Source organism: Mauremys reevesii, linkage group 18 (genome assembly GCF_016161935.1).
Source record: "Mauremys reevesii isolate NIE-2019 linkage group 18, ASM1616193v1, whole genome shotgun sequence".
Lineage (NCBI taxonomy): Eukaryota > Metazoa > Chordata > Testudines > Geoemydidae > Mauremys > Mauremys reevesii.
Window position 1 is genome coordinate 28,688,040 of NC_052640.1, and position 13,152 is coordinate 28,701,191.

Consider the following 13,152-nt stretch of genomic DNA (forward strand, 5'->3'; position numbering starts at 1 on the left):
TACCCACAGAAAGAATATTTCAAACAGTACGAGATGGGTCTGCAGAACTTGTGCAATTCCTATCAGACTCGTGCTGACGCCCGGGCCAAAGTCTGTGAGGAAAACCTCCGCAGCTCAGAGAGAAAACTTAAGGAGACAGAGGAGAAACTGCAGAAGCTGAGGACTAATATTGTGGCACTTCTGCAGAAAGTGCAGGAGGTGGGTGAGACCCCAGGTGCAGACTAGAATGACTGAGTGCCACTGGATTGGGCCCAGCTGAGACGCTGGGGGAAGTTAGGACTTCACTTAGCCCACAACATGATTACATTCCAGCTTTGTCTTTGGTCCTCAGTAACTCAGTGTTCTGTGTTGCAGGTGGGGTTAAATTCCCAGAGCCTGATTTTTCACTTTCTTATAACTTGTGTGGGTGTGTGATGCTGCCCCTCGCGTGAATGAGTGAGTGGGGAGTTCTGGTTTACACCCACTGTCCTCAGGTGTCAATGACTACACCAACAGCTAGGCAGAGGAGAAACATCCCTTGGCTTTGGCCTCCTCTGCCACCAGGGGCCACGTGTGCAGAAGAAGCCCTGTGCCCTGCTCCTGGGGAGAGGGAGTATTTCGTATGTCTCAGTAGCAATCCTTGGGACTGGTTAAGAAGTGGTGATGTGCTCTGGCGGGAATTTCTGCCCCGTTCTAAAGCAGGACGGTGTCTGATGTGGAAACTTGAATGTAGGGTTGTATGGTGGGAGGGGAGCATCAGGGCTTCAATATAGTTTGGGGCCTGCTTGGCTATTAATGAAGCCACAGCTAGGAAAGCTGGCAGTGCTACCGGTAAGTATTCATCTGCAGTGTAAACGTGTGAAGTTCTTCACTCCTGGAATAGCAATGAGTCCTGCAGGCCAGGCTTGAGGGGGATTGACAGGAATGTTATGACAAGGGTTGCTGCAGAGTTGTCTGCAGAGAGAGATCACAGCATTTCTCTCCCTGCTTCCCATCCCCTGCCCTGATGTATCTGCCGTAACATCTCTTCTTCATCAAGTGAGGGTCCCGATTGTATTCCACTGAGGGTTTACGTGTGTGCCATGCATCCGGAGCTAGAGAATTTGAAAGTGGTGGTGTCAGTTGGCCCACACATGCGCCCTTGCTTTGCCTTATGGTTTTGTCTGAGGTGACAAAGGGCGAGGCAGACTGACAGCATCTGCAGTTCCTTCTCACCGCCACTTGGTCTGAGTCATACCTACTTAAAACAAAGAGTCAGAATTTTACATAGTTTGTTTTAGCCTAGTTTTTGCTGTTTTTACTGTAGTTTAGTGTCTAGTAGAAGTTTTTAGGCAATAAGAGACTGGGGAATCCATTCACCTGTCCCTCCATCCCAACCCAGCACCCATACCTGTTCTGGATTATACCGACGATGCCAGGGTTTAAGGTCTGTGTCTCCTGCCCATGCTTGTTCTCAGTCAGCAGCGAGCAACAGCGCTGCCTCTACTGCTTGGGAGAAGCCCACGTTTCATCCAGGCGTAGTATCTGCTTGTCCTTCCCAAGCCGTAACCAGGAAGGCGGGCTCTCTGCCTCAAGAAGCACCTTATGGAGGTCTCTGTGTGGCTGCAGTGAGATCCAGGCCAGGGCACCCCCGCTGTACATCAGCCTGAGAAACCCAAGAACGCGTCTCTGACCACGGAGATAGAGTCCAGTTCTGCTGGTACCAGTACTACGGACCCCATGCTGGGGCCTACTCAAGAGGCAAGGAAGTGTATGCACGGCAGTAAGTCTTCCTCCAGGCCCAAGGGGGATGATTCACCCTCCACGAGTTCCAGCCATAGAGAAGCACTGTGTTCCCAGGCTCACAAGCATGACAAGAAATCACACAGGCCAGTGGATCGGTCAGTACCGAGCACCGAGACGCACACACCTTCCGAGTCAGCCTGCCCTAAGTCAAGGGAACTGGCGGCTTTGAAACAGTCCTCTGCTCCAGCTCCACTTCCAGCTACGGAGCACATGCCACTGACTCTGGAGAGGTTGGAGATGGTGCTTGGGCCTCATGAACTCTTTGCTATAGGGGAAGCGAGGTCCCTAAGCCTTCCTCTACAGTCTGTGCCTAGGGAGGTACAATCTCCAACCCAGGACTTACCTCAGTCGAATTGTGCTTCTATCCTTTCCCCTATGGTTTACAGCAGGGGTTCTCAACCTTTTTCTTTCTGATGCCCCCACAACATGCTACAAAATCTCCACGGGCCACTTGTACCACAACAACTGTTTTTCTTCATATAAAATCTATGGCTGTCATTAAGGGATAGGAAGCAGGGTAATTGCCCAGTGGCCTATGCCACAAGCAGCACCACGAAACTAAGTTGCTCAGGCTTCAGCTTCAGCCCCAGGTGCTGGAGCTCAGGGCCTCGGGCTGCTGTCCTCCATGGTGGGGCTTCAGCTTTCTGCCCTGGGCCCTAGCAAGTCTAACGCCAGCCATGCTTGGTGGACCCCCTCAAACCAGCTTGTGGCACCCCCAGGGGGCCCCGGACCCTGGTTGAGAACCACTGGTTTACAGGGTTCCAACAGTACCACTTTTGGAACCGAAATCCTAGTTTTCATCATCAGAGGATTTGGATGGAGCACAAGGGCCACCCATCTACTACTGCCACTATGAGTTACTCAAAAGGGCCTGCAGCTTCATAGCAGTACCCTCCTCTCCCCCAGCAGAGAAGCCACTGATAGCCCACTCCATGGGCCCTCTGCAGCATGTGCTGGATCGATCCTGTTGGCCGCACTGGGGGTCCTGGCCTCAATATCCACCTCCAGAATCTTCCTGTTCAGCAAGAGAGGGTTTGACCTTGTCCCCACTTCAGGCATCCTCGAGTAGGTGATCAGAATTGGTTTTGCAGGATGAGCCTCTCCGTCTGGTTCCACTGGTACTGGTTCCACAGCAGGAACAATTTCCGTCGTCTTCTCCAGACACAGCAGTGATCTTGGCTCCTCCCTCGCATCCAGATGGCTTTCGCCAGTTCTAAGACCTCCTACACGGGGTGGCTGAGGACCCTTTCTGGCCAGGCCCGTTCTGGTTTCCCCACCTTCTTTACGTGTCAGCTTCTCCCCTGCTTCCTCTGCCAACTTTCCTGGAGCTGCTCACGCAACACGGCAGCAGGATCAGGCATCCTGATCCACAGATGCTTCACCTCAGAGCTTGGTTTTTGGATGGGCATCTTTGCTACAATGGGAATGTTCGTTGGCAGTACATCATTGGAGATTTTTAAGAGCAGGTTAGACAAACACCAGTCAGGGATGGTCTAGATCAGTGCTTCTCAAAGTGGTGGTCCGCGGACCGGTGCCGGTCCGCGAGCCATCAGCTGCCGATCTGCGGCGAGTGTCCTCATAAGAGCGTCGAATAGGATAATAATATGGCACCGGTCTCTGGCACATTAGGGAAAAAAATTGCTGGTCCCCCACATCAGATATCTAGACCAGTGCTTCTCAAGCTAATACTTATTCCATTCCTGCTGTGAGTGCTGGGGACTGGACTAGATCTCTCAAGGCCCTTCCAGTCCTATAATTCTAAGAGATCCTCTCAAGCAGTAGGACAGAAAAGGTGGGGGAGTTGCATTGTATGTAAGAGAGCAGTATGACTGCCCAGAGCTCTGGTATGAAACTGCAGAAAAACCGAAGAGTCTCTGGATTAAGTTTAGAAGTGTGAGCAACAAGGGTGATGTCGTGGTGGGAGTCTGCTATAGGGATAGCTCAGTGGTTTGAGCATTGGCCTGCTAAACCCAGGGTTGTGAGTTCAATCCTTGAGGGGGCCACTTAGGGATCTGGGGCAAAAATTGGTCCTGCTAGTGAAGGCAGGGGGCTGGACTCAATGACCTTTCAAGGTCCCTTCCAGTTCTAGGAGATTGGTATATCTCCAATTATTACCTTACCTTACCACCAGACCAGGGGGGTGAGGTGGACAAGGCTTTCTTCCGGCAACGAGCAGAAGTTACAAGATCGCAGGCCCTGGTTCTCATGGGAGACTTTAATCACCCTGATATCTGCCGAGAGAGCAGAGAGCAATACAGCGGTGCACAGACAATCCAGGAAGTTTTTGGAAAGTGTAGGGGACAATTTCCTGGTGCAAGTGCTGGAGGAACCAACTAGGGCTCTTCTTGACCTGCTGCTCACAAACAGAGAAGAGTTAGTAGGGGAAGCAAAAGTGGATGGGAACCTGGGAGGCAGTGACCATGAGATGGTAGAGTTCAGGATCCTGACACAAGGAAGAAAGGCAAGCAGCAGAATACAGACCCTGGACTTCAGAAAAGCAGACTTTGACTCCTTCATGGAGCTGATGGGCAGGATCCCCTGGGAGAATAACATGAGAGGCAAAGGAGTCCAGGAGAGCTGGCTGTAATTTAAAGAATCCTTATTGAGGTTGCAGGAAAAAACCATCCCGATGTGTAGAAAGAATAATAAATATGGCAGGCAACCAGCTTGGCTTAACAGTGAAATCCTTGCTGATCTTAAACACAAAAAAGAAGCGTACAAGAAGTGGAAGATTGGACAAATGACCAGGGAGGAGTATAAAAATATTGCTCAGGCATGCAGGAGTGAAATCAGGAAGGCCAAATCACACTTGGAGTTGCAGCTAGCAAGAGATGTTAAGAGTAACAAGAAGGGTTTCTTCAGGTATGTTAGCAACAAGAAGAAAGTCAAGGAAAGTGTGGGCCCCTTACTGAATGAGGGAGGCAACCTAGTGACAGAGGATGTGGAAAAAGCTAATGTACTCAATGATTTTTTTTGTCTGTGTCTTCACGAACAAGGTCAGCTCCCAGACTGCTGCACTGAGCAGCACGGTATGGGGAGGAGGTGACCAGCCCTCTGTGGAGAAAGAAGTGGTTCGGAACTATTTAGAAAAGCTGGATGAGCACAAATCCATGGGGCCGGATGCGCTTCATCTGAGGGTGCTAAAGGTGTTGGCGGATGTGATTGCAGAGCCATTGGCCATTATCTTTGAAAATTCATGGCGATCGGGGGAGGTCCCGGATAACTAGGAAAAGGCTAATGTAGTGCCCATCTTTAAAAAGGGAAGGAGGAGGATCCAGGGAACTACAGGCCAGTGAGCCTAACCTCAGTCCCTGGAAAAATCATGGCGCAGGTCCTCAAGGAATCAATTCTGAAGCACTTAGAGGAGAGGAAAGTGATCAGGAACAGTCAGCATGGATTCACCAAGGGCAAGTCATGCCCGACTAACCTAATTGCCTTCTATGAGGAGATAACTGAGTCTGTGGATGAGGGAAAAGCAGTGGATGTGTTATTCCTTGACTTTAGCAAAGCTTTTGATACGGTCTCCCACGGTATTCTTGATGGCAAGTTAAAGTAGTATGGACTGGATGAATAGACTATAAGGTGGATAGAAAGCTGGCTAGATGGTCGGGCTCAACGGGTAGTGATCAATGGCTCCATGTCTAGTTGGCAGCCGGTTTCAAGTGGAGTGCCCCAAGGGTCGGTCCTGGGGCCGGTTTTGTTCAATATCTTCATTAATGATCTGGAGGATGGTGTGGACTGCACCCTCAGCAAGTTTGCAGGTGACACTAAACTGAGAGAAGTGGTAGATACGCTGGAGGGTAGGGATAGGATACAGAGGGTCCTAGACAAATTAGAGGACTGGGCCAAAAGAAACCTGATGAGGTTCAAGTGCAGAGTCCTGCACTTAAGATAGAAGAATCCCATGCACGGCTACAGACTAGGGACCGAATGCTTAGGCAGCAGTTCTGCAGAAAACTAGGGGTTACAGTGGACGAGAAGTTGGATGAGAGTCAACAGTGTGCCCTTGTTGCCAAGAAGGCTAACGGCATTTTGGGTTGTATAAGTAGGGGCATTGCCAGCAGATTGAGGGACATGATCGTTCCCCTCTATTCAGCACTGGTGAGGCCTCATCTGGAGTACTGTGTCCAGTTTTGGGCCCCACACTACAAGAAGAATGTGGAAAAATTGGAAAGAGTCCAGTGGAGGGCAACAAAAATGATTAGAGGGCTGGAGTACATGACGTATGAGGAGAGGCTGAGGGAACTGGGATTGTTTAGTTTGCAGAAGAGAAGAATGCGGGGGGATTTGATAGCTGCTTTCAACCAACTGAAAGGGGGTTCCAAAGAGGAGGGATCTAGATTGTTCTCACTGGTAGTAGATGACAGAACAAGGAGTAATGGCCTCAAGTTGCAGTGGGGGAGGTTTAGGTTGGATATTAGGAAACACTATTTCACTAGGAGGGTGGTGAAGCACTGGAATTGGTTACCTAAGGAGGTGGTGGAATCTCCTTCCTTAGAGGTTTTTAAGGTCAGGCTTGACAAAGCCCTGGCAGGGATGATTTAGTTGGGGTTGGTCCTGCTTTGAGCAGGGGGTTGGACTAGATACCTCCTGAGGTCCCTTCCAGCCCTGATATTCTGTGATTCTATGAAAGAGTCCACAAGTCCTGGTGGACCAAGTGGAAGCGCTACGCCTCCTGGGCCCAATAGAGGGGCCTTGTCCCTGAGGACTTCCCTGTCTTTTGGACTACCTCCTCTTCTTAGTGCCTTCCATCCCCCGCACTTCCCCCTGTGGAAGAGCACTCCCTATTTACTCATCCATTGACTACCAGGTTTTGAAAGGGTCTCCTCGGAACCTTCCCACCCATTTAACTTATTGCTCCCCAATGGGACCTCTACCTTGTTCTCTTGACATTTAATGAAATTGCCCTTCGGGCCACTGGCTTCATGTTACCTGTCCCTCCTTTCCATGAAGGTTGCTTTCCTGGGGCTATTACTTCCCATGAGAAGGATAAGTGAACTGGGGCAATGATGGCGGACCCCCCTTTCACTGTGTTCCATAGTGACAAAGTTGCCCAGCGCCAGCGTCCCAAGTTTCTGCAAAGGTTGTTTCTTGCTTTCATCTCAACCAACCTATGCACTTACCTGCTTTCTTGCCAAAGCCTTATGCCTCAGCCGCGGAGCGGCGCCTTCATTCCCTCAACCTCTGCAGGGCCTTGCCTTCTACCTGCAGAGGACGAGACCATTCAGGAAGTCTCCTAGACTGTTGCTGTTACTGAAAGGATTAAGGGGGCATGCAATCTCCACACAGAGGATGTCTAAGTGGATTTCAGGGTGCATTATGCTCTGCTGTTGGTTATTGGGACAGCCTCCACTCCTTGTGGGAAGAGACCATTCCACAAGAGCTCAAGCATCTACTACAGTCACCCTTCACAATGTACCACTTTCAGACACATGCAGGGCAGCCATGTGGAGTTCAGTACGAACCTTCTTTGCTCATTACACCTTGGTGCAAAACTCTGGGAGGGATGCCTTGTTCGGCGCAGCTGTCTTCCGGTCCACCATTCCATCCTCTTCCTTGCATCCTCCTCCAAATTAGGTACTGCTTGTTAATCACTCAGTGGAATACAGTAGGGACCATTGCTCGAAGAAGAGGAGGAGATTACTTATCTGCAACTGGAGGTTCTTCGAGATGTGGGCTCCCTATCTGTATTCCACTTCTCACCCTCCTTTCCCTCTGCTGGGCATCTGTTCCATTTGTGGTGGAGAAGGAACTGAGGCTGTGGTGGCCCTGCCTTTTATTGCCTTGGACAAAACCATGAGGCGAAGCACGGGCACATGTGCGTTCCAGCGAACACTGCTTGGCTCCGGACACACGGCACATGTGTAAACCCTCAGTGGAATACAGATAAGAGACCATACATCTCGAAGAACATCCCGTTACAAGTAAGTAACCTCCTCTTGCGCCTTTGGTTTCAGGACATCGATATTAATACTGATGATGAGCTGGATGCATATATTGAGGATCTGATCACCAAGGGAGACTGAGCAGTCCAGACTCAGCACTGGCGAGCAGCATGGAGGAGTTGGTCCCTGTGATCTCTGAGATGTGGATTCCTGCAGTGGAGGGGACCCGAGCAGCGCATGAACGGGGAGGGCCATTAGACTGTGTATTATATTGATGTGTCGGTGTACAAGCTGTTCTTGTGATTTTACATGCAAAAGACATTGGTGCTGTTGACAGGACAGCTTTTAACATTGTAGTTCTTCAAATCTCTTCCCTTTGTTTATAAATATTTATTTTTTAAAAGAAACAGGAACTGTGCCTGGTATGATGGGAGGTCAGCTATGTTGTGGGATTTTGGTTTTTTTAGTACAGTAAAAATGCAAGAACCTTTTTCCTTTTGGGGTAGGCGGGAGATCTATGCCCAGTTCTTGGCACCAGAACATCCTATCCAGCACCTTGTAGCTGATACCTCTTCAGATAAAGAAGGGAAAAATCTAGCATCAACTTAATGGAAAAACCTACTCTGAGGCCTCAAGGGACTGAGCAGAAGCTGGATGGGACCTGGACCTCAGGACTATGGTAACTGGGCCAAAGGAGGCTCAGAGCTGGGGCTTCTACCTACACCAAAGGAGCGGTGCACACATCCTCCATTGAGGGAGTGGGGTTTGAACCTTAAGGACTCTGTAGCTGAGCATGGTTGTGAGGTTTTCAAAGCCCTCGTTACACAGCCATAGCGTCAACCATGGGGAATGGGGCTCTGTTAGCAGGCCCAGGAAGCTTAGCTTTAATGTGTGTGGGTGGGGGTGGAAGAGGTTCATAGTGATGGGACTGAGCCTGCTGGGGTTCTGGTAGCTTGTGATTTCTCAGGGCAGGGAAGTGCGAGGGTTGGAGTGCAAGGTTCTTACCACTTCTGTGGCCCCCTATTGCACGTTCGTCACCAGTGCTGCCATTGTGTGAGATGTGAGTGGCAAGGGGCAGATGGACTCCCTGACCAGCTCAAAATAAAGCTGACCCTGTATTCTAAGTGCCACTCCTTCTGCTCTTTCTTGCTTTGCTCCACTTGGACTCTTCCAGTTGTTTTTAAATAGAGCACTGGAAATGGAGCTGTTCACCTTTTAGTAACTGGATGGCACCCAGCCCCAGCTCAGCAGCAAGGAAGAGCCCTAGCCTCTCTAAGGGGGGGGTTGGAGGCTGTATTTAAAAGTGGTTCTCACCCAGAGCTCTAATCCCCCTTGGGGGACCACGTGAAGGTTTCAGGGTCTACCAAGCAGGGCCACTGAAAGCTATAGCCCCACCTCATAGGGCTGAAGCCCTGAGCCCTGCCAACTGGGGCTGAAGATGAAGCCTTAGCATCTTAGCTTCATGGGGCCCAGGTGTACCCTGGAGTTTTTATAGCATGTTCCTGGGGGCCTCAGAAAGGACAAGGTTGAGAAGCCCTGGGCTAGGGGCTAGGATCTGTCACAGAGGGGGCATCCCAGGCATGCTGGTAGTGTGTTTATGCAATAGCCATCAGTGCTCACCAATGGGGCTCACAAAGCCTCATTACTCCCCTTCCCCCTGTGCCAGAACTGCTCTGAGAAATGCAGATATTGTTAACGGAAAAAGCTCTCGGCATAGGCACTAGCATTCTAGCACGAGTGGCATGCTCAAGGTGACTTCTTCTGCAAGCAGACACTCAAGAAGGGAGCTTGTATTATCACCCTCAGATCATGGAGAAGTGTGTCCACTCCCAACACATTCAGCCTCCCTTCCTCTCCTGCATCCTCACCCTACTCCAGAAGCCTCAGGCACCCTACCCTGCCTCCCAGCTGACGTGCATGTCTGCCTCTGAACTGCTGTTGCTTTCAGGAGCATCGTGGGCAAGACACATTGCTGCAGCCTTGCCTCCCTTGGCCAGAAACCCTGCCTCTTCCTTAGCACAATGTGGCCCGTAGACTCCTGTCCCTTAGTCATTCCCAAGATGGTGTCCTTCTCGTAGAGAGATGCTACTTTGTGCCTCCCCTAGTTAACCAGAGGGCAGCTGGTTTCCAAAGGGTTCAATTAAGTGCCCAGTCTCCAAAAGCTTGTTTGGCCTCAGTAGGCACTGCTGCAATACAAGTAATTGGAGGGCCGTAATTTTCCTATCTACCAGCTACTTCCTGCCGAGTAAACTACTGTTCTAATGGCCTCGTGTCCTGTAGCAAACAGGAGCAGGATGTACTGCCCTGATGGGACTCTCCACTGTGATTCCAGTAATAAAGCCTGCAGGCCCCTCATCCAGCAGTTCCAACAGCTGGACAGTAGGATGTCAGCAACAGAAACCTCCCCAGGGAAAGTACTCAAAACCAGCAGATGTTAACAAGACCTGTAAATAATATGAGGCTAACGCTGTGGCTCTGTGACTCTGAGGGCTCCCTTGCATTAGGGAAAATTAAAGCTCTTGTTTGGTGGGGGAGGAATTGGACACACAACCAAACACAGCCTGGATTGCTGAGGAATGCACAGAGAAATGTCCAAGCGATCCAGAGCCCTCTGACCCCACAGCTGTTAGAAATGTCCAAGCAAATACTAGGAAAAATGTTTTCCCGTGGCGTAGAGGAGGTTCTGTGAAACTGATGGCAAACCAGAAAGGGATTGGCTACTCAAACCCCACTAAAACCTGAACCCTCACCAACCCGTTTCTGAAGAGTCGTAGAGTTAAACTCATGTAAACTGATGACCCATGGTGAAAGGAAGAAGCATCTGGGTGCTGCTCTGGTTTCCTGGGTCCATAGCCATTGCTTTCACGCTTGGTGGCCTGGATCCTCTGCCCTTCGGGTAGGTTGAAAACTAGCTCAGAGGTCAAAGCTGAGTGAATGTGCTGCACGCTGGCTAGCCAGGAAGCTCTGGAGTAGGGGGACTAGTGCTGCTACTGGCAAAGATAGGGGAGCCTTCAAACCCTGGCGGCTCCAGAGCAGTCACTGGTGTGGGGCCTCTGCTAACCGTGGGGGTGCTCTAGACACGTACTCACCCTGGACATTCTGCACTATGCCTGCGAGGGTGGGTGAGCTCCTGTGGGCATCTCAGCTCCTTGCACTATAATCTCCAGCCTCCTTCCTGTACAGGTTCTTATACCGCCTTCAGCCTCGTGTCCCAGCGCCTTCCAGTCATGCATGGAGCAATCTGACTGACATCTGTCAGGTTTGCCCCCTCCCTGTCACACAGGGAACTCACACACACTCTCCTCTCAGCTCCTGGACATATCGGCAATGCACTGAGCCACCTGGCTTACCGAGGACCTAACATTACAGTAGAACCTCAGAGTTACCAACTGACTGGTCCACCACACACCTCATTTGGAACCGGAAGTGCGCAGTCAGGCCGCAGCAGCGCCAAAGAAAGCAACTACAGCGCAGTAATGTGTTACCTGTAAACTACTAAAAAATAAAGGGAACGTTATCAATAGGATTTGACAAGCTGAGGAGCTGAAGAAACTGCTTGTTTCATTTAAATTAAGATGATTAAAAGCATTTTTCTTCTGCATAGTAAAGTTTCAATGCTGTACTAAGTCATTATTCAGTTGTAAACTTTTGAAAGTGTATTTTGTTCAGAGTTACAAACAACTTCCATTCCCGCAGGGTTCGTAACTGAGGTTCTACTGTACCCAAAACACCAGGCAGCTGTTGTGAGAAAGCGGCCAGCAGGTGGCGCCCAAGGCAAGAAGTAGCATTACTCGAGCCCCTGACCAGGGATTTACTGAAGGTGCAGGACTGAGCTTTTACCCAGAGCGCTTCTGCACCAGAGACTCAGATTTTAAGGCCAGAAGGGACCATCACGATCACCTGGACTGACCCCCTGCACCTGTCAGGCCACAGAATCTTACCCACCCACTCCTGTAATAGACCCCTGAGCTCTGCCTGAGTTACTGAAGGCCTCAAATCCTGATTGAAAGAGTTCATGTTACAGAGAATCTGTCATTTACACTAAACCTGCAAGTGACCTGGGCCCCACGCTGCAGAGGAAGGCAAAAAAAACCCGGTGTCTCTGCCAGTCTGACCCTGGAGAAGATTCCTTCCTGACCCCAAATATGGCCCTCAGTTAAACCCGGAGCAGAGAGGCAAGACGCGGGCGGCTGGTCTAGAGGGCTCAGTGGAAGGGACTGGCAGGTGGGTGAGGATCCAGTGCCTCTGGCTGGGTGTGGTAGTTTTCAGGTAAATATAGTGCTGAGGAAATTTCAGCCTAGCAGCCCTGGTGCCTGGACGCTTAGCCACAGGAACACCCCGGGAAGCAGCAGTGCTGCGAGTTTCCCCAGCCTCCCTCAAGAGTCAGAGAGTTTAAGAGCGGAAGAGAGAAATGGACCATCCAGTCTGACCTGTATAGCAGAGGCCATCAGCCTCAGCCAGCCCCCGCACACTACCCCAGACCAAGGTATTCCAGCCCCCAGGAGACTCGGCAGGTGCCACAGGCTGAGACTAGCGGGCTCTGAGGTGCACTAGGGCCCGAGGCCCCGAACTGGCAGGGAAATGATTAAGTGAGGGATACCCAGCTAATCCTGGCAAGTGCCTCACACGCTGCAGGGGGAAGGGGAAAAAAAATCAGACCTGGGGGGAAATTCCTGAGCATGAACCAGCCACTTGAGAGAGAGAATGCTCATGCCAGCGCAGAGCCCTGGCCCACCTGCCATCACTGATGCAGCAGAAGAATACACAGGGGTGGGAATCCCTTCCTGACCCTTGTAGGTGACTTGAAGCATGAGCTTTTAGGGTCATAAATCATAAACCGAGACTGAGCCCCAGGGCTGCTGAGCTCTGCCCCCCACCATCACAAGCAATCGGGGGCTGCGGGGCAGTGCAGTCTCCACGGCCCATTCGGTTCTTGCAGTGGAGCTAAATAGTGACAGCTGGGGCTTGCGTGCAGCAAACACCGCCCTGCTGGGAGCTGCGCTGAGACCAGGTGAACTCATTGCACAGTGACACAGGCCACTGAGCCACCAGCAGCTGGTGACCATGGGTGGCCATTGCTGGCCTGCGCGATGTTTGACCCGGTGCCCTAGAGATTAAAGGCCCCTAGTTCCCGATCAGGGCTCTGTACTAGGGGAATGACAGGACAAGGCACAGGAGGCTGGAGAGTCCAGCCCAAGGTCTCTCCCTTCCCCCTCCCCCTGAACCAGCCAGCGGCTTTGGAAACTGTCCTAACCTTGGCAAGTCACTGTCCCCATTCGGCCTCCCATGTGCTGCTGCTGCTGGGGAGGGAGGGGGGCGAGGCGCAGTTCAGCTGCGAGGATCAGGGCTGAGCGGAGCAGAGAAGCCCCCTCTGAAGGAGCCAGGGAGCAGGCCAATGAAGAGCCCCATTGTCCCGGTGCGGCGGGACCGTCAGCTGTGTGGGTGGAGGTGTTGGCCCCCACGTGCTGCCCCATCACCGGGGAAACCCTGCAGCGGGAGAGGC

At 51.4% G+C, this 13,152-nt stretch overlaps 1 protein-coding gene across 3 annotated transcripts in view; it reads left to right on the forward strand.

The window, feature by feature from the left end:
* Positions 1–8,773, forward strand: part of MORC2 (MORC family CW-type zinc finger 2) — a 92,215-nt gene extending 83,442 nt beyond the window's left edge. For all 3 annotated transcript variants that reach the window (XM_039505388.1, XM_039505387.1, XM_039505389.1), the window contains 2 exons: positions 10–198; positions 7,722–8,773. In XM_039505388.1, coding sequence (XP_039361322.1) covers positions 10–198; positions 7,722–7,790 — 258 coding nt within the window. In that variant the 3' untranslated portion in view covers positions 7,791–8,773. The remainder of the gene's footprint in view (positions 1–9; positions 199–7,721) is intronic.
* Positions 8,774–13,152: the final 4,379 nt, after the last annotated feature.